This window comes from Anser cygnoides, chromosome 17 (genome assembly GCF_040182565.1).
Source record: "Anser cygnoides isolate HZ-2024a breed goose chromosome 17, Taihu_goose_T2T_genome, whole genome shotgun sequence".
Lineage (NCBI taxonomy): Eukaryota > Metazoa > Chordata > Aves > Anseriformes > Anatidae > Anser > Anser cygnoides.
Window position 1 is genome coordinate 2,489,279 of NC_089889.1, and position 27,018 is coordinate 2,516,296.

The following is a 27,018-nucleotide window of genomic DNA, read 5'->3' on the forward strand; positions in this document are numbered from 1 at the left end:
TGGGGGCGGCTGGTTTACCTATTACAGCCAAAAGTGGGCAGGGGGTTATTTTTAGCCTGGAGTGAGCCGTATTTATTGTTTGGGCCCAGGGGAGAGGAGGGACTGCCTCTGAGGTTCCTCCTGCGGCACCACCAGCGCCCGGGCGAAGCCATGGTGAGCTCCGAGCTGCGGCGGGCAGGGGGCAGAAGCTGCGGTGTTGGCTCTGCACCGGGATGGCTCCAAGGGGCAGGGAGCGGTGGAGGCGGCGGGGGTCCAAGGATCCCTCCTGCCCCGCCGAGGGGATGAGCAGGGGGGCATCCTGCAGGGATCAGCGGGGAGAGGAGAGGGCAGGGGGGCGCTTCCCACGTCAGCTGCAGGCAGCAGAGCTTTCTAGCTGGGGCTTTGGGGGTGCAAGCACCAGCTTTTCTCTTTCCCTTCCTCTGCGCAGCAAGGGGAAGGGCAGTTCTGCCCCCCGAATCCCTCCCGCTCCGTTCCCTCTTGGCAGAATCTCGTTTTGGAAGGGGGAGGCCGCAGGGGTGAGCGTGACCAAAGGGAGGGGATGCTCGGCGGGCCAGCAGGGTCGGGCAGGGAGCAACTCTGCCCTCATCTCCCTAAAGGACCAGCCAAAGGCATTTCTGGTTGTCTCAAACCCCTGTGCGGGAGGAGGCGGATTTTTTAATAAGCAAATGTGTTAATAAGTGCTTTGTTCTTAGTGAGAGGCCCAGAGCGGTCAGGAGACACCTAAAAATTACAGCATGCTCCTGACCCTGCACCTGAGCAGATCCCGGCCAGTTCACCCACTGCTGCCTTTCCTGGGAAAGCGATTTCCCAGCTCCTCTTTGCTCTGACCTATTTGGCAAAATTCATCAGGAAGGCAAAGAGGGAGCTGTACTTGAAGCAGGACTCTTACAGCTCCGCAGCATCTCAGAGAACTGCAGGTGCCCCCAGCTCCTGAGCAGCACGGGGGGAAACCGCCGAGCACCCAGGGACTAAAGCCCGGAGCTACCAGGAAGGACTTGTGACTAAGCACAGGGTAGATTCAGGCTTTTATTCCACGCCATAAAAAGGCAGCGGGTTCGTGAGACGTACTTGAACCCTGCAGGCACCCAAGAAAGCCAAGAAGAGGATCGAAGGTGCTAATTCCAACGTCTTCTCCATGTTCGAGCAGGCCCAGATCCAGGAATTCAAAGAGGTAGGTGGATTTGGTGGAAATGACCGAGGGGCCTCGATGCGGTGTGACCTTCAGCTCCTTCCTGCGTGCTTCCAGCTCGGTGACAGCTGCTTTGCAACGAGAGGCAGCGTGCCCGTTTTTAGGTTTTTTTTTCTAAAAGTGAGAAAACAACTCAGCGACACCGTTAAACGTGGGATCGTCTCAGAGCTTCCTGGGAGCCCGTGCCCCGCAGAGAAGCCAGAGGCATCCAGGGGGTCTGGGGGACATCGTTCCAGCTAGCTCCCACCGGAGCTCTTTGAGACCTACCCCTGCCCGGCTGGCACCCGGGCACGTGCAGCACCTCGGGACGGGGATAACCGGTCCCATGCTGGTGGCTCAGGCTCTCCTCCCTGCTTGGTCTCATCCTGGGGCGAGAGGGTTGTGGCCAAGGTGTAGGGTGTGCATGGCATCAGGGTCGGGCTGCTGCGGGGAGGCATCACCCCAGGGTGCAGGGGCCAGGATTGTTCCCTCGCCGGGTGATGACCCCCCGAGCCCCATCCCGTGCAGGGCTCAAGGCGTCCTGCTCCTACCCAGTTCGATGGGAGGAGGAGGAGGAGGAGAAGGAGGAGGAGGAGGAGGAGGAGGAGGGCACTAGCACCTTTGCCAAGGCTGACGGCTCTCCCTCTGCCTGTGCCCCCTGCCCTCCTCCTCTACTCCCAGGCGTTCACCATCATGGACCAGAACCGGGACGGCTTCATCGACAAGGCGGATCTGAGAGATACGTTTGCTGCGCTCGGTGAGCCCCCGTTAGGAACATCCCCTCCCCAGTGCCTCTGACAGCATTAGACCCGCTAAGTGAGAAACCAGCCGGGAGCCCCCACTTAGGCTCCAGTGGTTAACTGGACCTCGTGTCTGCTTTGCTGAAAACCTGACCCCAAACCACTTCTGTCAGACAGCGTGGTCATACGTGTGGTGAATGAGAGCGGCTCACGGAGCAGCTGGTGTTTGATCCCATAGGTACTAGAGAGGACCCGCTCCTGGATTATCCCGAGCCAAATGCTCCCTTTGTTCCCTGGATGTTGCCATCCGGCAGCATCCCTGGGTTTATGGGCGTGAGGGGGATTTGCAGGACCTGTGGGGAGCTGTGAAGTCGCAAGCTTGGCTCTCTCACCGCTGAGGCCAGCACAAGCCAGCGATGGGTCTGGGGAATCCCATAGATCACCCGAACTCAGGCAAAAGGATGTAGGCTTTCAGTCCCCTTCATTCCTGACAAACGTAGCTGTCTGGGTACAGCTCCCACTGGCCTGCTCGTGACACCAGTGACAGGGTCACCAGGGCCAGGAGAACTGGTGGCTTTGGCCAAAAACATCTGATGAGGACTCAGACTGATCCGTGGGGCAGTGGGGCAGGGGAATGCCCCGCTTTTTCCCCCGGGAAGAGGCTCCTGTGGGTGTCCTTCAGCCCCCGATGCGCAGAGCGGAGCAGAGGTCTGCGCGCTCGCAGCCGGACGTGCCGCTCACCCAGCGCCGCTCTCCCCTAGGGCGCCTGAATGTGAAAAACGAGGAGATCGACGAGATGATAAAGGAGGCGCCCGGCCCCATCAACTTCACCGTGTTCCTCACCATGTTTGGGGAGAAACTCAAGGGTGAGGGGGTGCCCAGGGAGCTGGGGGGGGTGGGCTCACACCGCGTCCAACGTCCTGTCCCACCTGGGGAGGCCACCCAGCTCCTGGGGCCTCCATCACCCTGTAGGGTCACGGAGGCTCCTCGGAGGTCTCAGGTGGGAGCAGCCAAAGAAAGGCAGGTGGGGCTGATCTCAATATTGGTGCAGAGCCTGGGAATGGGACAGAGGGGATCAGAGCAAAGGCACTTCTGGCCTCACCCCAACTCTCCCCCCACCTGCAGGAGGGCAGGAGCAGGTCTCCGTGCCTTAATTTCCCCAGCCATTTACAACAGGCAAGCAGCTGTGATGTTCCTGTCCCCATGCAAAGAGGGGACAGATCCTGCAGTGCCTCCGTGCCTGCTAGCACCAAAGGTGGCACCAGCGGCCACACGGGGAAGGACACTGGGTACAGCATGACTGCGACCTGCCCGCCCTGCCCGGCTGCTTCCCCTATCACTTACGGCAGCTGAGGCATGCAGCCTTCCCCCAGATCTCCTGGAGGCTCTGCGGCCCCAAGGGCCTCCTCCTGGAGCTCTATAAATACACCCAAAAGATTAGATATGCGCCGGATGCCGGGGCGGAGGCGACACAGCCTGCGTGGTGGGCACACCATGACCACGCGTCTGTCTGCTCCTCCCCGTGTCAGGGGATCCTGGCCAACACAAGAGGGCTGGGGGGGGAGGACGTCAGCTTTCCAGCAGAGCCCCCCCGTTTCCCAAATCCCACAGCGTTTCCACAGTGGGGCTATGGGAAGCAGGAGGCTCCACCTGGCTGCTTCTTCCACTGCTTCCAATGGTCACGGCCGTGTCGCCCTCAGGTGCCGACCCGGAGGAGACGATCCTGAACGCATTCAAGGTGTTTGATCCGGAGGGCAAAGGGCTGAAATCCGCCTAGTGAGTGCAGGGGTGCTCGGGGCGGCGGATGGCTCTCACCGAGACCTGCCCGGTGCTCACTGCACTCTCTTGTTTGCAGCATCAAAGAAATGCTGATGACGCAGGGCGAGAGGTTTTCCCAGGAAGAGGTACGTGTCCCCGCCACCCCTCCGCCAGCCCCATGCACCAAAAAATCCCTGCTTGTGCCCAGGGGGTTGAAGCGAGGTGGGTTGGTGCTGGGTCCTCTTCCCTCTCCCTGCTGGGTCCCACTGCCCGGTTCAGGATCTGCTCGCGCATCCGTTTCCCGTGTGAGAGGTACGCAGCTGAAGGGCAGGGCAGGCAAAGTCGAGTTTCCATGAAATCCCACTAAAGCAAGCAATGACGTCCTGCCAGAACCCCACTGGCCACCTCTCACCCCACAGCAGGGCACAAGAGAGCTGGGGCTTCTTTGCCCCTCTCATTTCCTCGGTCAGCACAGCTGTGGGATGGAGACCGGCGCTGAAGCCACACCACAGCTTGTGCAAAACAGCTTGTGCCCCAGCTCTCCTCCGGGCTCCAGCCACAAACCCCTCCTGTGCTGCCTCTCCACCCTGTCTCCTTCCTGGCAGGTTGACCAGATGTTCGCTGCCTTCCCTCCAGATGTCTCTGGCAACCTCGATTACAAAAACCTCGTCCATGTCATTACACACGGCGAGGAGAAGGACTAGACCACGCACATGGCCAGCGCTGGGGTTGGCTCTGCGGGATCACCTCTCTCCAGCTCACACCGGGGGTCCCTTCGCCCCTCTCCCTGGTCCTCTCCATGACGGAGATTTGCTTATTGTGGGGAAAACAGCGCTGAACAGCATCCACAATAAAGTGTATTTTGGTGAGAGGAAATCACTGGTGTGAGCAGTGCTTGGGTTTGCCTGGATGTATGGTGTGTCTGTGCGGTGTGATGGGTGCGTGGACAGAGCTGGAATGATGCTGTGCCCTCCCAGGACAGCAGGAAGCACCCAGCAAGCGGGATCATCCAGAACATCATCACCCAGAACCCCCCCATGACAAAACCACGTCGGGTTGTGCAGTGAGGAGAACCTGACCCAGCCTCTGCTCCCCCTCAGCACACGCTGCCCGCCCTGCCCCGGTGCTGCCGGAGCCGTGGGCTGCAGGCGAGCAGCTGCTCCCTCCCCCAGCTGTGGGTGAAACCGTGCTGAAATATCACCCGCGGAGCTTTGGGAGCCTGCGGAAGACGTTGGGTTCCTTCCAGAGGGGACGGCAGCCGGAGCCGTGGCAGGACAGACACCGCATGGGCACAGGCACAGAGTCTGGGGACAAGACTTTATTTATTCCAGCACCACCAGTGGAATCTCTGCTGGATTCTGCTGGAATCTCACGCCTAGATGTCGTTTCGTCCCTTCTTGCCCGTGCTGCCGGCACTGCCCCGCTCCCTCTCACAGCTCTGGAGAGCCAGCTCGCGCAGCCGCGCGTGGTCCAGCGGCGCCTCGACTGCCCAAGAAAATGGCCGCCTCCCTCACACACCGCCCCACGGCGCTTATATACCTGTCGGGGCGGGGCAGGCTGGCCGCGATTGGTCGGGCGGCACAGGTGTCAGCCGGGATTGGCTGGGCCGCCAGGAGGCCATTGCGGATTGGCTGGCGGCATGGCCGTGGTCCCTCCTTCCCCACCTCGCACACTCACAGGCGTCGGTGGCGTCGGCGGCGCCCTCCGGGGCGGGGGGCTGCGGGCAGAAGCGGGGCAGGTCCGTGCCCCGCAGGAGCTCGGTGCCGCCCAGCAGCGGGTTGGTGAAGGTCTGGGATGTCAGCGAGCCGTCAGCCTCCAGATAGAGCAGGACGGACTCCTTCAGCAGGAGCTCGTTGGTCTTCTTCTCCACGAGAGCTGGGCGGGAGGGAGCACAGGGTGATGGAGAGTGTCAAGAAATGGGGCTCCCCTGACAGGATTTCCCTCAGCTGGTGTTGGTCCCATGGCTGGATCCCATACCCAGAGCCAAGACAAGGGCTTGGGGACGTTTGTGCAGCAAGGCTGGCTCCTGAATTGGCAGGGAATTTGACATCCCAAATTCACACTCAGCAGGGGACACGCACACATGATGGGTCAGGAGGGAAAAAACAGCTAAAAATTAAAAAAAATCAAGGAAAAGTGGACATAACAGGCACACACTGCGTGGCGAGGCAGCCCCAACCCACCAAAAAACTGCATCAGGTTCAGGTCCGTGATCTGCCCATTATCGCCAAGCTGCTCCTTGATCTTCATGGCATCACAGTCGATTTCTTTGAACAGGACCTCCATGGCAGATTTGAGCCGGCCCAGGACTTTGCTGCTCTCTTTGCATCTCTCTTCGTACTCGTTGGCTTTCTCAGTCGTTTGACTTAGCTTCTCCTATCAGCATAGGCTCTGCTAGGTGTCACAACAGCCCCCTCCTCTCTCCCACCACCCCAGTGCTGGCCAGTTCCAGTACGGACACTGGAGACATCCCAGGAGTGGCTGTGGGATGCTCCTACCCTGTAGGGAAAAGGCCCCATGAAGGGGATCCCAAGCTCCCTATGTCACAGATGAGGCCCCAGGCTTTGAAAGACCAGGGCTGGCAGGAGCCTTTCTCTTCCCATGCCTCTCCAGACGTTTGCCAGAGCAGCACTGACAGCACCAGCCTCCCTAGGACACGTGCTGGGACCGACAGGCGCCTGCCGTCCTTGCAGGGGGAAAACCCAGCCATCCTACCTCCAGCTCCTTCAGGACATGAAGGCTGCTGCTCTCTGCATTGTCCTGGTCGGTTGTGAAGAGCATGGTTTTGTTCTGCATAAACACGAGCACATAGAGAGGGTAGGGTTAGTGGCTGACGGCCCAACAGACGTGCACAACAGAGGCTGGAGACCATCCCTGTGCCCTGGGAGCAGGGACATCCCACCTGAGCCCCCTGGGGACCGCCCCACAACAGGCAGCATTTCTTCTTGTTCCAGCCAGCCCTGCACACAGCTGAGGCGGCCCTTGGCTCTCCTGGAGCTCTTTTCTTTTGCAATATTTTTGCTGGGTGCACGGTGGCAGCATTGAGACAGTTTTAGCTCCGAGCAGGCAGCTTTGTGCCTGCTGGAGTTGTATTTTTGGCTACCCTTTGCTTTCCCCTAAGCACACCCGTGTGAGCCAGGCCCTGGTGTGATTGATGCTGGATGCGTAAAGGATGAAAAACCCACCCCAGCCCCAAGTATTCTCCGAAGCAGGCATGAAGGGCCTCGGAGCAGGACTGAAACAAACCTGCAAGTCCTTGATCCTCTGCTGCAGCTTCTCCGTCTCATTGTTCAGCTCGGTGGCGTAGCTGAAGTAGGCAAAGTTCTTCCCTTCCTTTTCAATGAACCCATTCGCCAGCTGGTCGATGTCCCCGTTCTCCGCCAGCTCCAGCAGCCGCTTGTAAGCCACCTCCCGGCTCTCGAAGCTCTCCCCTTGCCTCCGCTTTGCCTTCCGGGCTGCCTTCAAGGCTGAGGGGAGACAGAAAATCTGAGCCGTGCATGTCCCTACCAGTATAGTTCTTGTCTGTGGGTGTGGAGTGGTTTAACAGGGACCTTGGGACAAAGGGGGAGCAGTGCTGGAGGGGCAACAAGCTCCTCTAATTTCTAATTTCCCCAGGAAATTAAGCAGGGAGCTCACAGTCTGCGTAGGAATGGGGCAAACTCATCAGGAACATTCCCTAGGAGGAAAAAAAAGACCTAAAGCTGTGGAAACCACGGTGCTCATATATCACTCTTCATCCTTTTCACCTCGTTTGGGGCTGGGAGCGTTCCCCTGAGCTTCCCTGCCCTGAGGATGGTGAAGGAGGAGGGGAGATGCCGTGCCTTTGGGCTGCAGAGCTACGAGCTGCTGAAAGCAGCCCCCTTCCACCCTGCAGACTCCTGGTTTGTGGTTTCAGTTACAGGGGGCTTCTCACATGTGCTACCTTCTTTCTTTTTGGCCTCTTCCTCCAATTCAAAGCGATCCGTGAATTTGGCGAGCACAAAGGTTTTCAGCTTGTTCTCCTGGTGACGGATGCGCTCCCGCTCCTGCACCTCGACGTTGTACTGGACAGTGTCTTTGCTGTGCCTTTCGTTCATGGCTGAAATCCTCGCCAGAGCCTCCACCCTGCACGTGGAGAGCTCCAAGTTACACCGTGCGCAGGTGGAAAGCAGCACGGGTAGAAGGATTTGTACACCTGACCCAACTTATTGCAGCCGGGTCACTCAGACCGCAGCCTGGTTGACCTCTGCTCCTGGTCCCCAAGCAGGGGCAGTGCCCCCCATCCCAAAAAACATCCGGGGTAGGTGGAATGAACACCCTGGCAGCACCGATCTCCCTTCACAGAGACCCCTAGCCCTTAGGCAGCTCCCAGTCCTAGACAAGAGGGGCTGTAACCCATCTCTCTTCCCACTGACACCAGTCACAGAAGTTGCCCTGGCCTCAGAGGGCTCGCGAGGCCGCGCACCGCTGCTCGTATGCCTGCGTGGACTGCTCCACGGCGGCGTCCATCCTGCTCTTCTGCTGGTCCAGATGCTTACGGAGCTTCGCGTAGAAGTTGTCCAGGATGGCTTTCTGGATTCGAAGGTTTTCGATCTCTTCTCGGAGCTTGTTATTGGCGGCCAGGATGGTATCAAAACGGACTGTGACCTGGGGAGAGGGAAGCAAAAGGTTTGCGGCTGGTGCAGGGCTGGGTCTGCGCTGAAAGACCTTGACCGGGGCTAGGACAGACACGGCGCAAGAGATCTGAAGCGGGCCCTGCACTGTTCTCCTCCCAAGGATGATCTCAGCAGAGAGCTGGAGCTGGCATTGTCCAGGGCAAAGTGGCTCCAGGCAGCTCGGTTTTGTCACTAAACAGGTGCAGACCTTTGGGCTTCTTGGCTTGGAACACGTGCTACATTTGGGTCACGGAGCTTGAAGGAGCCTTTGAGATATTCTGGGATTATTCAGGGCAGGGGAAGAAGCCGAGTCCTTCGCACAGTTTGTGTGAACCAAATGCATCCGTGTCGTTACCCTTCGTCCTGATCAAGAAGCATTTTGCACGCAGGCCCTAGAGTGGCCCCACGTCGTGTCCAAAGCCTTGCAAAATGTTTGCTTACATTGTTTAGACGCATCTCCAGGGTCTGAATCTGGTTTTGCAGCCATTTGCTACTGTTTGCTTGCTTCACCTTCGTTGCTATCAGGTTTTGCCTCACAATCTTTTTTTGCAGCTCCAGGATCTGCACACACACAGAAAAAATAAATACATAATCCCCACCCCTGCATTCTGGATTCTTGTCAGGACACTCAGCCAAAGAAAATACCCTCTGTTGACCTGAGCTACAGCAACCACGTTATTAATGAGCTCACAGTTATGGAAGCATCTCCAATCCCAAAGGATCCCATTCTGCACACGCAGAATGACTGGGAACCGCTTTATTCTCATGTCACCAAGGAAATGAAGCTGCCTCCAGAGGGAAATTCAGCGGGCGTTGAGCAAGGCACAGCAACGCTCTTTGTAGGGTGGAAGAGGCAACGAGGACAGATTTTTGGTGGTGGTTCCCATGCTGGCCACACAGCGATCTGCGCAGTCCTCCCTGGGAACGAGCGGAGGAAAATGTTTGCCAGAACTGGAGGGCTGCCAGCGGAAATAAATCCGCGAGGCGAACGAAGCAGCTGGAGAACAATGAAGCCGGGGGCAGGTGGGAGAGCTGTGACTCAGCCACGAAATCCTGAAGTCCCGAACCGAAAGCTAACCCCGTTATGGAAAGCTCTGCAGCATCTCCAGCAACTGCGAATCCCCTGAGCGCGTTCCCTGACTTCTGTCACGGGGAACTAGCTCGGGGCAGAGGGCTGCAGGAACCTGTCACTTCTGTAGCACCCCATTTTCCCTGGCCCCCCACCCAGTGTTGACCAAACCAAAGCAGTCTGTCCTTCGGAGAAGCTGTAGGGCTTCTCAGATTCTGCTCAACCAACCCTTCCATTTTTTTTTTTGCCTCTTTTTCAGGGACGGAAAAAGTGCAGGGGAATGCACAGGGATGTTGTGTGACCATCCAAGGGGAGCTGCAGACACCGGAGGGACAACGAGGACTGGAGCTGGACCTCAGTCTCCCAGCCAGCGCTGCTGGCTCGAATGGGAGCCTGGCTGTATCCACTCATCCCTGTCCTGTTTCCTTTGCGCAGAGGCAGCTTTATATTCCAGGGCCTGAATTAAATGCTTTTTACATACTGGAGTAAATTCATTCCATGGCTCTGCTCTGCTGTATCGTGCTCGGCCGGGGACCTGTTCGGACGCTCTTACCTGGCTGTCCTGCTCAGCTAGCAGGGCTTTTCTGTCTCTGATCAGGCAGTCGTACTGATCCTTGGTCTGCAAGAGGCACTTGAGCTCCATACGATTTCTGTCGTCCTGCATCACGTTTCTCAGGGAGCTGATCTGGCTCAGTGTTAACGACATCCCCCTGTGTTCTTCCTTCAGCGACTCTATTTCTTTCCTACAGAAGAAGAAGGACGAACGGCATGAAGCACATCCCTCCTGCAGTGCTGGGGCAGGTCCTCACCCCTCTCCATCCCAGCACCGGAGATCTCAGCATGAACCCCACGGAGCCCGGCGGGGTTGTGCTCACTCCTGGGCGTGTATCTGCTGCCTCACGTTGGCACCAAAACATTTCCTCCTCTCCGCGGAGATCCGAAACTGCTTCTGCAGTCTGCTGAACTCTGCCTCGATGCGACATTCCTTCTCCTTCGCGGTGAAGTCTGAGAGCGTGCGCCTCAACCCAGACCCCCTCAGCTGCTACAGACAGGGAAAAATGTAAATAAAAAAAAAAAAAGAAAGCTTGGTCACTGCAGCTCGTCTGGGCGCAGGTTAATGCCACCACACCTCCAGTGGTGTGGCACACCCCCGCTGCTTCCTCCTAATGTACTCGTTGCCACCCAAAGCCCCGAGCCAGGCAGACTGTGTGAGTATTTCTGATCCTCTTCAGAGCAAAGTCCGTTGTGCTTCGGTTTTTACCTTCGAGCGCTTCATTTTTCCCGTCTGACTCCACCGTTTGCTCTGCAGAGACCTCGACGCGGGACGGGGGAGCCTTCCCGGGGACCAGCCTGGTTTCCAAGGGGAGAAATGAAACCTGGGGACAGGGATGGGGACAGGACGGTCACACTGATGCCACGGGCCGGCTCAGGGTCGTGGCGGCGCTGCCCTGCCCAGCCCCGAGCACCCGCTTGCGTGTTTGGCACACCAGGAAACCGCCGCAGATGGCTGCGCGATGGGTAAAGGAGAGTTTTGTACTGATGTCGTCCCCAAACACGCTCCTCTTGCCCGCTGGATAAGCAGGGGGAGAACAGATGGTTCGAGCTGTTCTACCCCGAGCCGTACCTGGGTTTCCATAGAAATCCCACTGAGGCTGGGCCCCCCCCTCCGTGCCGGTGGGCAGAGCCCCCGGGGAGCCCGTGGGGCCATCAGCTCATGCACGGCTGCAGCCACGGAGGGCGCAAGGGGCTGATCCTGCAAACCCTCGCCCCCCAGCTGTGGCAGACACCCATGGGTGCTCCCCTGTCCGTCCATCCCCCCCGGATGCTCACCCTTCCGCAGGGCTCTGCGGTTCCTCTCCAGAGCCAAGGAAGCAGTTGGGGTTTTCCTGGGGAAAATCCCTCGCTCCCAGTGGGAAGCACGGGAAGGATGAGACCCAGCACGGAGCAGGGAGGGCCAGCAGCCGGTCCTGAGCCTCCTGGAACCGGTGCTGGCCTGGTTGCCGCGGCGGCATCGCCGCACCGGAGCGCGGCTGGGGACCGCGCGGGGACTCCGGCAAGGTGGATGGTTTGGAAACCGACCCTGAAAGCAGCCCTGAAGCGGGTGCTCTGATGTCTTCCTGATCGTGCGTCCACAGCAGGCAGAAACCTTCATTTACCTGCTCTGTTTCCCTCTGAAGTGTTTAATTTTATCCCGTTACCTGGGAATTTGAAGCCTTTCGCTCCGACCAGAGGGCAGCACCTGGAGCCTGGCCGTCCCCAGCAGCTCCCTGGGCTTTCTTCCTGATTTTTTTTTTTTTCCAGTTTTGCTTGGAGAGGCAGCAGCCACCATCTCGCCAAGGCAGAGGTACCCCCTGTCCAAAGAGCCCAACAGCTGGCACTGCCAACACACCTGGGGAAGGACCCTGGGGACAGAGACTTGGGGGCAGCCAATGCGGGGGACAAATTCAGGATTCACACCTGCTCCTCTCCCTTCCGCGCAGGGAAGCACACAGCCTGACTCACAAGAACCATAAAAATCCCTTCCCTGTAAGACGGAGAGCGTGGTCGGCTCCTTCCCAGGGCGGTTGGGTTGCTTCGCGAGGCTCAGATCCCCGGGGCAGAAGCACGAGATGGCACCGGAGGCTGCAGCCGGGCATTGCAGCGCTGTTTTTTGCAGCCCTGGTGTTGCTCAGCTCTGGGATGAAGCTGAGCGCAGGGCGTCTGCTTCCCAGTTCGTACATCTGCAGCCAGTGCAGTTAGTTCAGGTGACGAACAAAACCCCCAAGCAGCTCATCGCTCCTGAGACTGCGCCTGCCCTTCATCCCGGAGACTTCGATGAGCTAATGAGCCGGCCACCACGTTCCAGGCTAATTCACCGACAGGTAGGCTCTGAGGATGTGTTTAACTGGAAATTATTTTTACAGAAGAAAGCAGAACGTGGCACTGGATAACAAAAATCCCTACCACGGGCAGAGCAGCCCTGGGAAGGCACCAGAGCCTGTGCAGCCACCCTGGGTCCGGGGAAAGCTCGCTGAGCTTTTCGTGCTGTTTCTGCATGATGGACACCTCCGAGGGGCAGTAACGACAGCATCTCGGGGATCAGATCCTCACTCATGTGGCCTCAGTTCTCCCTTCTCTCCAGCTGGTTTCCCTTCACCCTCAGCAGAGTCAAACCTCTGGTTCAGCACAAAGGCAGAGCTGCAGGGCTGGGCATTATGTTCCCCGAAACAACACTGCTGAGTGCCTCAAAAGCTGTCCTAGAGAGCCTGGTTTCCCTTGGCATGGCCTTGTCCAGCCTCAAAATACAGCCCCAAAATACAGCCCCAAAATACAGCCCCAAAATACAGCCCCAAAATACAGCCCCAAAATATCATCCATCCTCGTGGTCCTTCTCGATGGACCAGCTCTCAATTGTTTAAGCCACAAGCAAGTCAGTAAATTAAACTACTGAGGAGCAATCTGATTTGGTAGAGTCTGTGTCTGTCACACTCGTTGCAGGAGCATTTGTTTTACTAAAAGGAACTGTTTTCACCCAAACAATGCTCGCTGTCAGACTCCTCTGAACCAGCGTGACTTCATTGTCTGGCCGGACCTTCAGGCTGCGGCTGAGAAGAATGGTAATTAGAGCAGGACGAGATCAGCTGTAGCATCTGAACGCAACGAACCTCTATCTTCTGGAAGAAACCAAAGAAAAGTAACTTTTGGTGCAATTTTCCTTTTAACCCACCTTCCCTGACTTAATAGATACACTTAGCGTTAACTGACGTGGAGAAATTACTCCTTCAGCTGCAGATTTGGCGTCTAATTAAGCCTGCTGGAACTGTTTTAAGGGCCGTATTCTCACCTGTGCAGCCAGCGTAAATCCTTCCTGATTTCGGTGCTATTTGCACAGATTTCCCCGTTTCACACGGTCCGGTGAAATGGGGGCTGCGGGGGCTGCCAGGCTGGGCCGGTTCTCGTCTGAGCTCACCTGCCCGCGGGCGGCCCTACAACGCCCGGGCAAATCTCTGGGGTGAGCTGCAGAATCAGGCCCGTATTTTCATGCAAATGTAATATATTCGTGTTACTTAATCCCTATTTATAACAAATCCAGAACTTAATTCTACTTAACCCGTCTTCGGTGTTTGACACATGAAATCTGTGAGTCAGAGGGCTATATATGGAACTGTCAAAACTTTCTTTCCCTCCCCCCCCCCCCCCCCAAAAAGCCTGTATTAAATCATAAACTCCCAGCAGCAGCACTGGGAGCACCGGGAAGATGCTGGCATTACTAAGGCAGCACGGGATGGGGAGCTAGCTTCTCGGCCAGAAGCCCCATAACAAAACCCGGCAGAACAAGCCCCGAATTCAGACGCCCAAGGTCCATTACTGCCAAAACGTCACGTAGGTAGCAGGACGGGAGGGAGACATCCCCGTGCGGGCACACGGCCCCGCGTCTGAAGAGGAATCGGTGTGAAGTGAGGGGAGAGGAGGCTGCCAGCCGCACAGCTGTCATCCCTCTCCGCTCGGAGGAAACGGTCACCGAGCGTTTCCTGCAGATGGGCTTCTTCCGAATTGCTGACACCGGGCGAAACGCGGCTTCCAGCAGCTAGCTGACTCCCTCGTGACATTCCTCCGTGCTTTTATAGGGCCATTTTAGTTCCCCGGGACTTGACTTTGAAAAACCAAAGCTCTCTCCCACCACTGGCTCAGCCCTAATAACAGGGATTTGCTTCGGCAGCCGTGCTGAATTACAGACGTCTCTGACTGCAGAGGTGGCCGAGCCGAATTGCTGCTCAGGGGCTGCTGCGGCAGGTGGGCAGACACAGAATAAAAACAGCTGGGGACACGCTGTCTGAGCCACCTCTGTCTGAAAGCAGTGAAAGCCCTCTGAAAATCTCACTGCCCTTGGGTCAAACCGGCATCACAGCAGGCGCTCACACGCTGCGGGAAATTTTAGCTGCAGCAGTGGGAGAGAAGAGGTATCGGAGAGGCCAAGGACAGAGCGGTTTGCAGAAGCTGCTGTCGCTTGGGATCCTGCCTGCCCAGGCCCCAGGCTCTCCCTGCAGGGATTTTTTTTGGCTGTGACGCAGGCGAAGCCGTACCAAGTAAGGTTCTCAGCAGGGCTGCTGAACCCCTAACCGCTTCGGAGGGACACGGCCGTTTTGCAGCATAAAACCCGAGCAGGAGGCAAGTCCTGCTCCGGGTTTGGGATGCTCACTGCAAGAGCTCTGAAATGCCGGCGGGACGCTTGGCTAGGTCAAACACTCAGCCTAATAAATCCCCTCCGTGACCTCGCAGGTCTCCCCAGAGAAGTCCGCCGGCAGATCTGGAAATCCTCGATGCCAGATCCGTCTGGAGAGCACCAGGAAGACGGGCAGGAGGTGTCTGAGGACGGCAGGACACCGCTGTGGGGTCGGAAAGGGAAGCCCCTTCCCTGCCCATCCCCGTGGCTTTGTGTCAGCTCGGGGCTGAGCCGGGCAGCCCGGCAGCAGGCAGCGGGTACAGCCGGTTTTAGAAGAGCTATTTCCAATTAATCACCGCTGATCACCATCCCGTGCAGTGCTCTGGATCAGGACTAAGAACACGGTATTAGTTGAGCGTGCTCTGGAAGTGGCTTAAGGCGAGTGAGGATTGGCCTATATCAGATCACTCAGGGAAACTATTTTGAATTAACATTTAAAAGCAATTAATTAAACTGCTGTATGGGTGTTCTGCACCATCTGCATTCGGTTTCTCTTATTTTATTTTTTTTCAAAATCAAGTGAAGACTGCTTGATTGCTGGGTAGGGCATGGGCACGGGAGGAAAGGATCCTGGGGGACCCTCAAACCCCAGAAAAAGCAGGACGCCAGGGTGAACCTGCCTTGAGGAACCATAGCCCTGCTCGTGCCCGGCGTGTTTTTTTGGGACAGTCCCAGACCTTTTTGTCTCCAAGACCTTGGCTTTACGGGAGAGGTTTGCGCACCCCAGGGTGTTCCCTTCCGACAGCAACCACGGCACTGGGAAGGAAACCGGGTGCACCGACTGCTCTCCTTCAGGCTCGGTGATGCTAAAGCCCGTGTAAATAGGTGGCAGTACGAGGCATTAGTGTGGCCAAAAGCCGGCAAATGACAGCCACGGATCACCAGGGCTGCCCCTGCCTGAGCGTGGCATGGCGGCCACGTGGCAGGAGCAGAAAACCAGGGCAAGAGCAGCAGCAGGTCGGTGGCAGGGCAAGGCAGGGCTCCCTCGGCACAAGCCTCACTGGAGAGAAACCATCCCGGCAGAGCTGCCTGCAGCCTTTTGCTTTGATTTAGGACGTGTCCCCTAGTAATTACCCTGCCTCGGCCCTTCCATTTTTCCGAGGCGATATTTCAGAGCAGCGCGCGTGCTGAGAATAGCCGCTTCCCCAGCCTACCGCCGGCACCTCAGCCCTTCCCCGAAGGAGGAACAGATTGTTCTGAACAGTCTGGTCCATTTGCCATTTATACGAGCTGGCTGGGCTTGCTGTTTATTGCCGCTCACTCAGCAGCTGATCTTTTGCAAGACGGGAGCCATCGGCTGCCTCCCCTCCTGCCAGCCTTTGCTCCATGCCCCTTGTCGCAAGTCCAAGGCTTTTTGTGGGACATGGGCTGGTTTTGGTAACAGGCGGTTGTTACTTCAGAGTTGGTCTAAATCAAGCTTTATTAAGCAAATCCCAAGGGTTCAGGCTGAATAGTTCTCCTAGTGCAAGTCTGGAGTGTCTCCTGAGGAAAGGCAGAAGTGATGCTAATGGCAGCCGGGTTACGGGGAGTCCTGCTGGGTGTTTTGCTTTGTGTCTTAGTGCGCATCGATGGGGCTGGTTCAGAAGGAACCTGCACAGCTTGGAACCGGGCTGGAAGACAGAGCTGTTTTTTCATCCCGCTGCTGTCAGGCTGGAAGACAGAGCTGGTTTCCCATCCTGCTGCTGACAGTGACCTGCCCACGCCTGGGCTGGGCGTGCGGGACCGTCCTGCCCCACCGGCCCCATGTGCTCCCTGCTTTCACAGCAGCCCTTCCCCAGGAGGGACCCGCAGGGACAGCAGGGTGGCACGGCCAGGGAGGGCTGTGCTGGACAGGGCGCAGGGACACGGGGATGCAGGGACACAGGGACACGAGGACACAAGGACACAGCCACCCCATGCCTGCTCGGGTGGGAGGAGAGGAGCAGGAGGCAGCAGAGCTGCACCAGTTGCTTGGCAACTCCCCTGAAGATCCACCCTGCCAGAAAACCTTTTCTCCATCACCGATGCCCCATCCTTCAGCCGCCCTTCCAGCTGCACCCGGCTTCCTCGAGCCTCCAAAGTTACTGGTCAAACCTGGCCTGAAAATCCACCTCGCTCTGCTGGGACTGCCCAGCACCTGCAGTCTTTGAGGGAAGGCTCCATCGCCAGGCTTCTCCTCCTTCACGTCTGCGCTTCCACTTTCCGAAAAGCCCCAGTGCTCCATCAGTGGCCACACAGCTCCATCAGTGGCCACACAGCTCCACCAGTGGCCATACAGCCCCATCAGTGGCCATACAGCTCCATCAGTGGCCACACAGCCCCATCAGTGGCCACACAGCCCCATCAGTGGCCATACAGCTCCATCAGTGGCCACACAGCCCCATCAGTGGCCACACAGCCCCATCAGTGGCCACACAGCCCCATCAGTGGCCATAAAACCCCAACAGTGGCCATAAAACCCCATCAGTGGCCATACAGCTCCATCAGTGGCCATACAGCCCCATCAGTGGCCATAAAACCCCATCAGTGGCCATACAGCTCCATCAATGGCCATACAGCCCCCCGACCCACGAGGTGCTGACGCCAGCTCAGGACCTGCCCGCCCTGATGCTGGATTCGGGGCTGCTGCAGGGGGTGCTGCACCAATTCTGCTGTGGACCTGGGGGACCAGGATTTATTCCTGCTTCTGCTCAGCTTGCCTGTGCGCAGAGAGGAGGAAGAAAGGAGACGGGTCCAGGTGGCCCCTGGCATTTCACAGGGACCAGCCCCGGGAGGCAGCACCCCCCTCGCGCAGCAGGACCACCGGGCTCGGCGCCGGGCCAGGCAGGCAGGATGAGGCTCACATCTCCCCGCACTGCCTTTCCCCCGGGAGATGCTCCCAGTTTTATCACCCGTCAGCGTCAGGAGCCGGTGGCGGTGGCAGCAGGTCCTGCAGGAGCCCGGCGTCACCGTCACCGTCGGGGCAGGATGAGGCATCCAAAAATCTCATCGCCCCCCCCCCCGTGCCTCGGCATTAGCTGACTCGTGTGGGAGCCGCTCGTTCTGCTCGCAGCTAATGAAGGGGTGAGGTTCCTTGAAGAAAACAAAGCGGTCTCAGCCTGACAAAGCTTTGTTCTGGATTTTTTTTTTTTTTTTTTTCCCGCTAGGAACAGTGGCTGGAATTTTCCTCTTGGCAGCGCTGACACAAGCCCTTCTCCTCCGGGGCGGGAGGGGAATGTGGCCCGCTGATATCACACGCCAAGTTTAGCTGGGGATAATGATATGCTGTTTGGGTTTCTATAGATTCGCAGGTCATTTCGCAAACATGAATTAATCTTGACAACGCAGCTGCAAGGAAATGGAGGTTTTATTGTTCCTGGTTTAAAGAGGGGGGAACTGAGACACGGGGCATAAACGCATTTCACAGGGGTGCAGAGAAAGCGGGCGATGAAGGCAGGGAGCAAGCCAGGGTCCCGAAAGCTTTTCCGCTTCTCGCAGCGCCGCAGAGCATCCTTCCCACACAAAGCCGCTTGCTTGCATCATTTTACACCAGCCCGAAATGTAACTCGGTTTTATATTTAGCTACCGGCTTCTGCAAAGGGACATTATATAACAGCCCTCGAGTGTGGCATTTTATAATTTACCAGCTCAACTTGTGCTGCTTCTAGAAACCCGCCTGTGCTCCCTGGTTCCGCACAGAGCCCTCTCCTGCCTCCCCCGGAGCAGAAAAAATACTCCAGCGGGCGCTCACCTGCAGCCGTAAGGCCGCACGGGACGTCGGTCCCCCGGCCCCACGAGGCTCGTCATCTCTCCAGGAATTAGCGCTGTCGCCAGCTCCATTTTCATCATCAAATTCTTGCTCCTGCATAGGAAGGAAAGGAGGTAGCTAGATGCATCCGTGCTGGTGGAAAATCCTCTTCGGGTTGCAAAACCGTCTAATGGGCTCTGAAATCTCCTGGGGGGGGTTGAGAGCATCCCTACGGGCTCCGCAAGGCATCCTGCACGCAGCTATGGAAAAAAATCAGTGTCCCCAAAGCTGGGCACGTGGGGTGACCTCCCGGGAAGGAGAGCACCTCCTATGAGCCTTAGGAAACAGCAGGAAGGGGCTGGTGTGTGACTCAGAGAGGGACGAGGAAATGTCCAGAAAGCTCAAATCCTGAGCTGGAAACACCATTTTACTAAAAATACACGTCCAGCCCGTTATGGTGCAGGGGGCTGCCTCCAGCCCGGGAGGTTACGTTTCAGTCGCGTCACTGAGCAGCATCGCCAAGCAGGTGAAACAGGAGAGCATTAATTAATTAATCACACGCCCAACGCTCCGTGCTCGAGAGGACCCGGCTGCAGCCAGCGAAGGATTTAAGGCATCGCTCCGTGCTCCCGCAGCCTGAAAGGTCCCAGAGCAGGACCACGAAAAGCAGGGAGATGTGCGAGGGGCCAGACCCACGGGACAAAATCCACATTAACCAAAGGGCTATAAAAAGAAAAAGGAAGAAGAGAAGCGAGCTTTTTGGCCCAGCACATGGGGCACACGAGGACCGGCCGCGTTCCCCTCATCCTGGCCGCTTGCACCCCTGCTATTTCCAACCCTTCCCGGTGCTGCGTGCTGCAGGCAGCTCGGCAGAGGGGTTTCACCGAGAGACTCATGGTGCTTCGCCTTCGGGCTGCACTTCCTCGTGCACATGCTGTGTCTGGGCTGAGGGCTGCGGCCGGAGGGGATGGGGCAGCTCGCTCAGCTGCCTGTGCCTGGGAGGAGGCTGCGGCGCACACCCTCGGTAGTAAACAGGCGCATAATAAAGATAAACGCACCCCGATAAGAAATTTAAGTGCATTTATTTCTGGGGAGGCGAGCTCCAGGTGAGCACCTCTTCCCCCACGGACGGGACCCCCGGGGCAAGAACATCCAGGGGAGCGCAGGAATGGGGTCGTGGATTCAAGGCTGTCCCTTCGCCCCCTGCTGAGTTCAGTTCCCTGCTTCACGGCGCAAAAAGCAGCAGGGGCAGGGTGGTGTGGGGACAGGAGTGAAGATCTTCCACTGAGCAAGCTGAAATCCCCCTCCACTGGCTGCCGGGTTTAGCACAAAGCAAATAAATACATGCTGGGGACAAGGAGGGTGAGCAGCCAGAGGCTTCTTCCTCCACGCACCCCACTGGGGACAGCATCAGCGGGGACACGGAGCAGGGACACGGAGCAGGGCCACCAGGCAGCGTGGCTCACGAGGGAGGATGACGCCCAGCTCGGGAGACTGTCACCCAAGCAACCCGAATTTAAAAGGTCACAGAAAGAAGGAGAACAGAGGGAACGGTGGCCGCCTGCCTTGCTTGAGCCCGAGACACGTGGGGAGAGTGCTGCGGGCCGCCGGGCCGGCACGTGCCGCGACTTTCCTTCCTCGGCCGGGGAAGGGCAGCGACCTTGCCGCCGGCTGCGCCTCCTGCGTGCCAAACTGCGGCCACAAAAGGGAGAAAAGTCTGGCTGAGAAACGCGGCTTACCTTTTTAGAGAAGACCAGAATCTGCTGCGTTTCAGCTGAAACCCTTCCGAAGGGCCAGGTGGGACTTTTTATCTACAGATATCTAAATAAAACCGCTTACTTAAAGAAAAAGAAAAAGAAAGAAAAAAAGCTCTGGCATGAATCCCACACTGAGCAAGACATCTCACTGAAGTGGCACCACAAAAGGCGGTCGGTCCCACCAGCAGCTGCCCTTCGACTGCCTCCAGAAGGCACGGATCCGAAGCGAAGGGTGAATGTCAGCGGGCGGCCCCGAGGCTCTCCGCTGACCGACATGCTACCGAGGGGCAAACCCTCGGGAGAAGTGACGTTGGAGGCTGCAGCGTGCGGGTGCATGGGCTTGGCAGACCCCACAAGGGTTTCTCCACCTCTGTTCTTGCATCTTCTCCAGGTGCTTGCCCAGGAGCTCCACGGAAGAAGCTGTGGTGGTTCGAGTACATCCCCCGGACAAAACCATCAGCCACGCACAACCTCCCACAAACCACCTCCCTTCTAAAATGCAGCCCCTTGGCCACGAAATCTGCTTCTCCCCCAAGGCTGCCCTGCGGCCCCGACCCCGTGGGCAGTGCTGAGCCCACGAGCGCTGGGAGATGCCAGGGGAGAGGCCGGGCTGGTCCTCGCCGGGTGTGAGCACGTCGCGACTGCCCAAGGCAACAACAGCCTCCCCTCCCTGCCCCTCTCCCTTCTCCAAAACGCACCTTGATTTCTGTAGCCCCCATGAGGAATAAACCTGACCCAACCAACTAAACGCAGAACCCCGGAGAGCATCCCCTGGAGGGACGTGAGTTTGGGAACAGGATACCTTTGAACCTTAGTTGCGTCCTCGATCAACCAAAGCTGTTCTGGCTGCAGGGTGAACACTTTCCTCTGCTTTTTTTTTTTCTTCTTTTTCAATGCAAGAAACAAAGTGCCTACGCTCAGAGCCATTTGTCGTGGGGCAGAAGCAGACCCCCAGCCTTAAGCCTCACCTCGCTACAGCCTCAAACTGGCCTCGAGCGCAGGGCTGAGCTTCTCCTGCTGCTCAAACCCACACAGCATGCCCCCAGTGCAAACAAGGCGTCCAGTTTTAAAAGGCAAAAATCACGTGGAGTATAAAACACGGAGGGAAAGAAGGGGAAAAGTGAGCTCCCGAAGGGACTGGAACAACAGTGGCAACTTTCCAAGTCCCCCCTTTCTCCACACATTAATTTTTCCGACTCCCCGGTCTCACTTGCCGCCCCGCAGCCTACGTCTGTACGGAGGCATTTGCGTAAAAGCCCGATTTATTGGCTAACAACCACCATTGTGTACACGACTGTCCGCAGCCCTTGGATTTATCACCTCACCTGAACCCAAACTCCGGTGATTTAGCACCGGAGGAACCCAGGGGGATCCTGGCTCCACCGCTTTGGGTTTGTGCCGCAGGCTGGAGATGGGATCGCAGCTCCCCAGGCTGCAAAGCGAGGTCGCAGCAGCACCGAAAGCGCCGTGGGTGCTGCAGTGAGCACTGCCAGCGGGCTGTGAGCTGCCAGGTCTCCATCCTCCCCGTGGTGCTGAGCCCCCAAAGGGCGCCGGGGGCTCTGCCCGGCTCCGGTGCCCACGCCACGGAGCTCCCACCCAGGAGCAGGAGGTTTTTATTCCTCGAGCCGCTCGCATCACGGGTGCGGGGCTGTTGAGCCAACAAGACCACGGCTCAGCACAACTCCGGTTGAGGATTTCAAATGAATTAAATCGGATGCATACCTACTCCCTCAGCCGGATAATTACCGTTAATTATCCAGGCTTGAACTGCCCGGGGGGTGGGAGATGCTGCGTGGCACCCCAGCGGCCGTCCCGCTGGACCACTCGGCTGCAGACCTCGTCCATCCCCGGTCCCCAGGGATGCTGGCAGCAGAGGAAGCCCCGGGGCACGGCAGCCGCTCGCAGCTGCACGTCCGAGCGGTGTGGACAGACCAGAAGGGCATCCAGGGATCAAAGTTGGCTCCAGCCACGCTTTTCCTCCAAATCCTTTTGCACAGGTTTTAGCGCAACCTTACGTAACAGCAGCCCGGCTCCTGAAAATGTGCCAGCCTCGCTCAAAGCGAGCAGAAAGGAGGAGGTGAGAAGAGAAACAAATAAATAAGCACACGTGGCAGCTGCCTCCCCAGCAGACCACGTTTCCAGACGCCGCACGTAAGCAGAAAGGCCAGGTGCAGGGCGGCAGGCAGTGGGACTGCTCGGGATTTTCAGGACCATCGGGGGAAACAAAAAAGAGCAGAAAATGAAGTCAGGTACCCCGACTGCCCTCTGAATGACTGTCGTTTGTCCTGGGCCTGGGGAGGCTTCGGAGCACCAGCCGTAGGGAAGCCTGCGGGCACCTGCAGGGAGGATGTCCCACGTTTCATCTGCGTTTCTAAAGCCCCAGGGCAGGCGGGGTACCCGACATGGGGGGTCTCTTCCTTGCTCCTGCCTCTCGTGTTCAGCGATGCGTCGCCCACAGAGGCAAAGCCGACATTTGACCAAGAACAAACCAGCAGAGCCTCTTCTTATTTCCACTTTCCCGCTCCCCTGGCAGCTCTCCTGGTCCTCCTTTCTCACCGGTTTTAATTAGAGAAGCAGCTCATCCATGAAGCCGAGTTCTGCCGGGGTAAGAGGAAGCGAAGAGAAAAAGCAAACCGTGTTCACCCCACCACGGACCAGCTGATAAAGGGCTGCGAACCCTTTGCTGGCTGTGCAGCCGACTGCCACGTACGTTTTTCCCTTTCCCCCTCCACGAATGGCTCAGCTGAACCCCACGGAGACCTGCACGAGCTTCCCAGCCGGTTATGAAACTCAGGCTCTGGCGGAGCGTGGAGGTTCCTGGCCGGCGAGGGAAGAAGACAGGGGCTCCGCTCCCTGCCAAAGCAGCGTCAACCGAGCCGCTGCGGCTGCTCTTCGCTAAAAGTAGGACAAATCCTCCTTCAGCCCCGTTTCGGCTCTTTTTCTGAGCGATAGATGGAGCAGACACTTGCCCAGGGGTGCTCAGTGCGGGTAGGACACACCGATGACCGGCTGCTTCCCCGAGTGTCTTTCGTGCCTGGCCCAGCCTGAAATGTCGGATTCAGATACAAAACTCACGGACAGGGTGTAATGTGCTGCGTTGTCTCAATCCGAATGGCTACAGCAGGGAAAATCCTGCCGTGGTCTCTGCTACATCAGAATAAAAAAGTGATTTAAGACATTTTTATAAGGGATGGATTTTACTGGTAGCACTTTTGCCACTGTGAACCTCCCCAAACTCACCAGCTGAAGATTTTTCTGTCCAACAATGCCCTTCAGCAGAAACCCATGAAGTATGTCAACTTTGACCATAAAAAAAAAAAAAGAAGAAACGTAGGAGGGGAAGAACGGCAAATCACATTTTTCTCGTGTCAAAATAGCCTGTCTCGAGATTTTCTGAGCAGAATCCTTTAACGTATTTTAACCAAAAAAAAAGTGATTTTAACAAACTTGCGATGGACTTGTCATTGTTGCTGATAGGTTCCCTGGGTGGGAGGTGCAGATGGAAACCAGCTGTTGGGAGCGTGAAAAGTTTGGCTCGGTGGAAATCAAGGCCTGGGTCCCACGTGCAGGGTGTAGAGGGGATGAGAAGAGAGCGTGAGGAGCTCTCTGGAAGGTGTCCTGCCGCTGCCCCTCCGGGCATGGGGCTTCGCACGTGGCGGAGTCCTTGGAGGAGCAGCAGAAAGCCCCGAGCTCCTCACCACGTCCCGCACGGCGGAGCTGCCTGCCGGCGGTCTGCGTGTTTTGGTGCTCAAGGGAGATCGCTGCACTGCATGTTTGGTAAATAAAACATGACACTAAGAAAACACCTGACTCTGCGTCATCGACTCCCTGCCGAACAGGGCACGCACCCCTGCGTCTCCAGATCCGCCTCGTGGCTTTGCCCTTCTGCTCTTTTATCTCACAAACCGCCGCTGCCTGCCCCAAAACTCTGCAGCAGCTGAAATTCGGGGGTCAGCAAAATATTTTAGCCATCAGAGGCAAGAAGCATGCGTACAAAGTTTATCTTGATTGTAACAGCCTGATATCTGGATGCACGCAGTAGGAGTTATGAGAACATTGAAATCGTGGCTGAGCATCTAGTTAGGAAAAATAACATCTGACCCACGAGTCACACCATCTTTGTTTTTCCAGCGCTGAACAGTCCGTGTAGATCTTTGTCTGAAATGTACACAAACACACTGAATTTCACGGACTTAGCAAATATGTAATCTAAGGAAGGGGAAGCGTGGGTGACTTGCATTTCTTAGGATCCACCTACATACAGGAATAAAATAAGGAGCTTTTCATCATTAGCTGTATATATACATGTATATGCATGTATATATAGGGTATCCACATCATGTTACACACATAGTATATGTATGTGCATGTGCATGTACTATGGGTATGTATATACAGAATAATTATGAAATGCTCCTTATTTTGCTACTGTATGTAGGTGGGTATTATATATATGATATCTATATTTTTATAGATAGCCAGATTATGAGCAACCGTACAATAAACAAAGTGGCATGCGCAAGAGATAGTGAGGACAGATCAGTGGGGAAAGATATTTTACACTGAGGCTTCCAAGGAATGTTACCCAAGCTGTGATTTATTTGTGGAATTTCAGGGGGGAGGGAGGAAAAGACACAAAGGTCTCAGAGCTGCGAGCAAGATAAATCGTACATCATCATGTATTTAGCAAACTAGAACACAAACTGTGGAGAAACACAGAAAGGGCGGGGAGATGCGAACTGTGAGCTTCAGAATTATTGAACGCTTCAAGCCTGTGCGCAGAGTTTAAGGACAAAGGGATTTCCCTGATTGTTCCCCTTCTAGAAATAAATCATTATGGTGAGCAACACTGGAGAAGAAAATAGTTTCAGGTTATTTATAACACCTTGGCTGTGTCCCTTTTCTAATCGGAGAAGCTGCTGTGGGGCAAGGCTTGTTATTTTCAGCAGAGAAAAATTAGCTTATGAAAACGATAATTCTGCAGTGGCATTTTAACATCTCAGCCTTGTCTCGGAGTTTACCGCTGTTAGGTAAGGGCCCTTATTTTTTACGTCTACATAGCAAAAATGTAAACGCAAAAAAACTGTGTGCAAAACCCACAGGCCCCCTCCGAGCAGGACACCAAGCACTCGCAGCGAGCGCTGGGACCTGGGCGCGGAGCCGCAGGGAGGCGGGTTGGTTATCGAGGTGATGACAGGGCCTTGACAGATCTGCCTTCATCTGTCACTTCCCTCCTTTCCCCTCGGCTATGCCTCTTTTAACGCGAACTGGCGGTGCTTTGGACCTTGCTTGATTTGGTTCGTCAAGTGAGACGCATTCCTTGCCCTGACCAGTTTCGTTTGAAGGGCCAGATCCCTCCTTTCAGATGTATGATGATCCAGTGAATTCCCATACCTATAGGAGCAAACGTCCTGGGTGGCATTCTGGAAGGTGCTGAGCTCTCCCCCTCCACCCTGTTTCCCAAAGCGTTAACAGGAGTGAAGGGGACTCAGCACCCCACAAAAGGTGCTCTGGTCCTCGCAGGACTCATCCCTGGAGGGGTGCCAGGGGAGAGGGGGCAACAGCTGACGGACGCGATAAGATGTAAGACATTTCCAGCGAGGGAAACAAGGACGGGAAGGTTTCTCGGGAAACACAGGACCAATTTCCCCTTTTGAATAATTTAGTTAAATCCAAGGGAATAACTCGCTCTGCAGAATTTGAAAGGATTTGCAAGAGAAAGAAAGCATTCGGCGCAAAAGAGCTGGGAGGCCGTTCCCGGGGAAGGTGCAGCACAAAAATAGATGTAAATCTGCAAGTGCTGTCACGTTGAAGTAAATCTGAAGTAACTCTATTGTCTTCAACGGGGTTACTTTGGGCTTACACCAGCGTGACTGAGATTAGCGTATCGGCTGGGGCGTGCTCATTACGATAAGCGTTGGCTCGGGGAAGTTGGGCGTTTCGAAGCTTCGTTTTGCAGCGCACAAAACCCCTGAGTTTCGGGTAGTGTCTGGCCATGTCCTCTTATCTCCTTCCTCCCGCCAGACCTAAGGTGTGCTGAGACGGCGACTCCTTCGTGTTATCGCCCTCGGGGACCTGAACTCTGCTCCGGCGCCGCCACGGCAGCCGGTTATGGATGTTATATAACTGTCACCATGAGGCATCCGGCATGCACGGTGGCAGCAATTGGCGCAGGGAGGGGAGAAGAGGTTGACGCAGCCATCCCTGCAAGTCAAAGCAGGAGGAAATAAAGCAATTAAACAATAGTCCATCAGAGATGCAACCCGAACAGGGGGAAGGGCCCGCACAGCCCATCTCCCTTGCAGATGCATTCCAGTTTACGAGAGGAGCCTCATTTAGTTGCTTGTAGCCAAGCCTTTGCTACACTCAGGACAAAATAATAACAGAAACGTGAAATAAAATGGCCAGACGCTCTTGAAGGAGCATGCCAATTTCTCTGGCCAGGCTCCCTATGAATTTCCAAGCGCTGTACGTGTGCACTTTGGAGTTGGACGGGGAGAGGCGTGTGTCTGAGGTTACACAGAGCTGTCGGCTGGTGCACCTGCCGGGGGAGATGCCAGCTGCCGGCGTGTTTTGGGTGACATTCATCCTATTTTAGGGCCGGGGAGCGGCTGGCCCGTGGTAGGCACCTGCACCCCTCATGGGTCACGGGCACGTGGCGCCATGAGGCGGCAGCCCTGACGGGAGACACACCCCAACCTCCCTCCACCGGGACACACAGAACGGCCTGCAGCTCCCCACCACGGCCCGGTTCCCACAGACCGAGGCCGGGCCGGTCACGGCAGCCCCCACAGCACCGGGAACGGGCTGCAGCCCCGCACTATTTCCCCGCCCGCCGGCGGAAGGATCCGCCGAGGGCGGGCTCGGAGCCGCAGTGCGCGCCCCGCCTCCGCCGCGCTCTTCCCGCCCGGCCTATAAAGGGCTTCCGGTGAGCCGCCGCGCGCTCGCCGTATCCGTGCGCCGGCCGAGCCCGCTGAGGGGAC

General features: G+C 56.8%; 2 protein-coding genes across 7 annotated transcripts; one reads left to right on the plus strand and one right to left on the minus strand.

Annotated features, from left to right (window-relative positions):
• The first annotated feature begins 3 nt into the window (after positions 1 to 3).
• MYL2 (myosin light chain 2) lies at positions 4 to 4,542 on the plus strand. The gene is made up of 7 exons (XM_013173262.3): positions 4 to 153; positions 1,082 to 1,171; positions 1,850 to 1,925; positions 2,670 to 2,774; positions 3,609 to 3,684; positions 3,764 to 3,812; positions 4,272 to 4,542. Exons 1-7 carry the CDS (start codon positions 151 to 153, stop codon positions 4,368 to 4,370), a joined length of 498 nt encoding a protein of 165 aa, XP_013028716.3. The 5' UTR covers positions 4 to 150; the 3' UTR covers positions 4,371 to 4,542.
• Positions 4,543 to 4,964: 422 nt separating this feature from the next.
• Positions 4,965 to 12,219, minus strand: CCDC63 (coiled-coil domain containing 63). 6 transcript variants are annotated; one of them, XM_048073783.2, is made up of 12 exons: positions 11,200 to 12,219; positions 10,631 to 10,745; positions 10,245 to 10,411; positions 9,923 to 10,112; positions 8,742 to 8,861; positions 8,111 to 8,292; positions 7,589 to 7,770; positions 6,913 to 7,133; positions 6,382 to 6,456; positions 5,850 to 6,042; positions 5,331 to 5,541; positions 4,965 to 5,151 (listed from the first exon to the last, which is right to left on the minus strand). In XM_048073783.2, exons 1-12 carry the CDS (start codon positions 11,379 to 11,381, stop codon positions 5,097 to 5,099), a joined length of 1,893 nt encoding a protein of 630 aa, XP_047929740.2. In that variant the 5' UTR covers positions 11,382 to 12,219; the 3' UTR covers positions 4,965 to 5,096. The 6 variants fall into 6 exon arrangements, with proteins under 6 accessions (XP_047929740.2, XP_047929739.2, XP_047929738.2 ...); XM_048073782.2 differs by having other exon boundaries at positions 5,344 to 5,541; positions 10,245 to 10,408; positions 11,200 to 12,218; XM_048073781.2 differs by having other exon boundaries at positions 5,344 to 5,541; positions 11,200 to 12,218.
• Positions 12,220 to 27,018: the final 14,799 nt, after the last annotated feature.

What these genes read in the sequence shown, in the direction of transcription:
- MYL2 (XM_013173262.3), top strand. An exon ending in AAAGGGCTGAAATCCGCCTA is followed by an intron (nt 3,685 to 3,763) that starts GTGAGTGCAGGG and finishes TCTTGTTTGCAG; the next exon opens with CATCAAAGAAATGCTGATGA. An exon ending in AGAGGTTTTCCCAGGAAGAG is followed by an intron (nt 3,813 to 4,271) that starts GTACGTGTCCCC and finishes CCTTCCTGGCAG; the next exon opens with GTTGACCAGATGTTCGCTGC.
- CCDC63 (XM_048073781.2), bottom strand. Translation starts at nt 11,381, where the DNA reads ATGCCGCCGCGGCAACCAGGCCAGCACCGGTTCCAGGAGGCTCAGGAC. An exon ending in TAGCTGAGCAGGACAGCCAG is followed by an intron (nt 8,862 to 9,922) that starts GTAAGAGCGTCC and finishes GTGTGTGTGCAG; the next exon opens with ATCCTGGAGCTGCAAAAAAA. An exon ending in AGAGGATCAAGGACTTGCAG is followed by an intron (nt 6,457 to 6,912) that starts GTTTGTTTCAGT and finishes GTGTTTATGCAG; the next exon opens with AACAAAACCATGCTCTTCAC.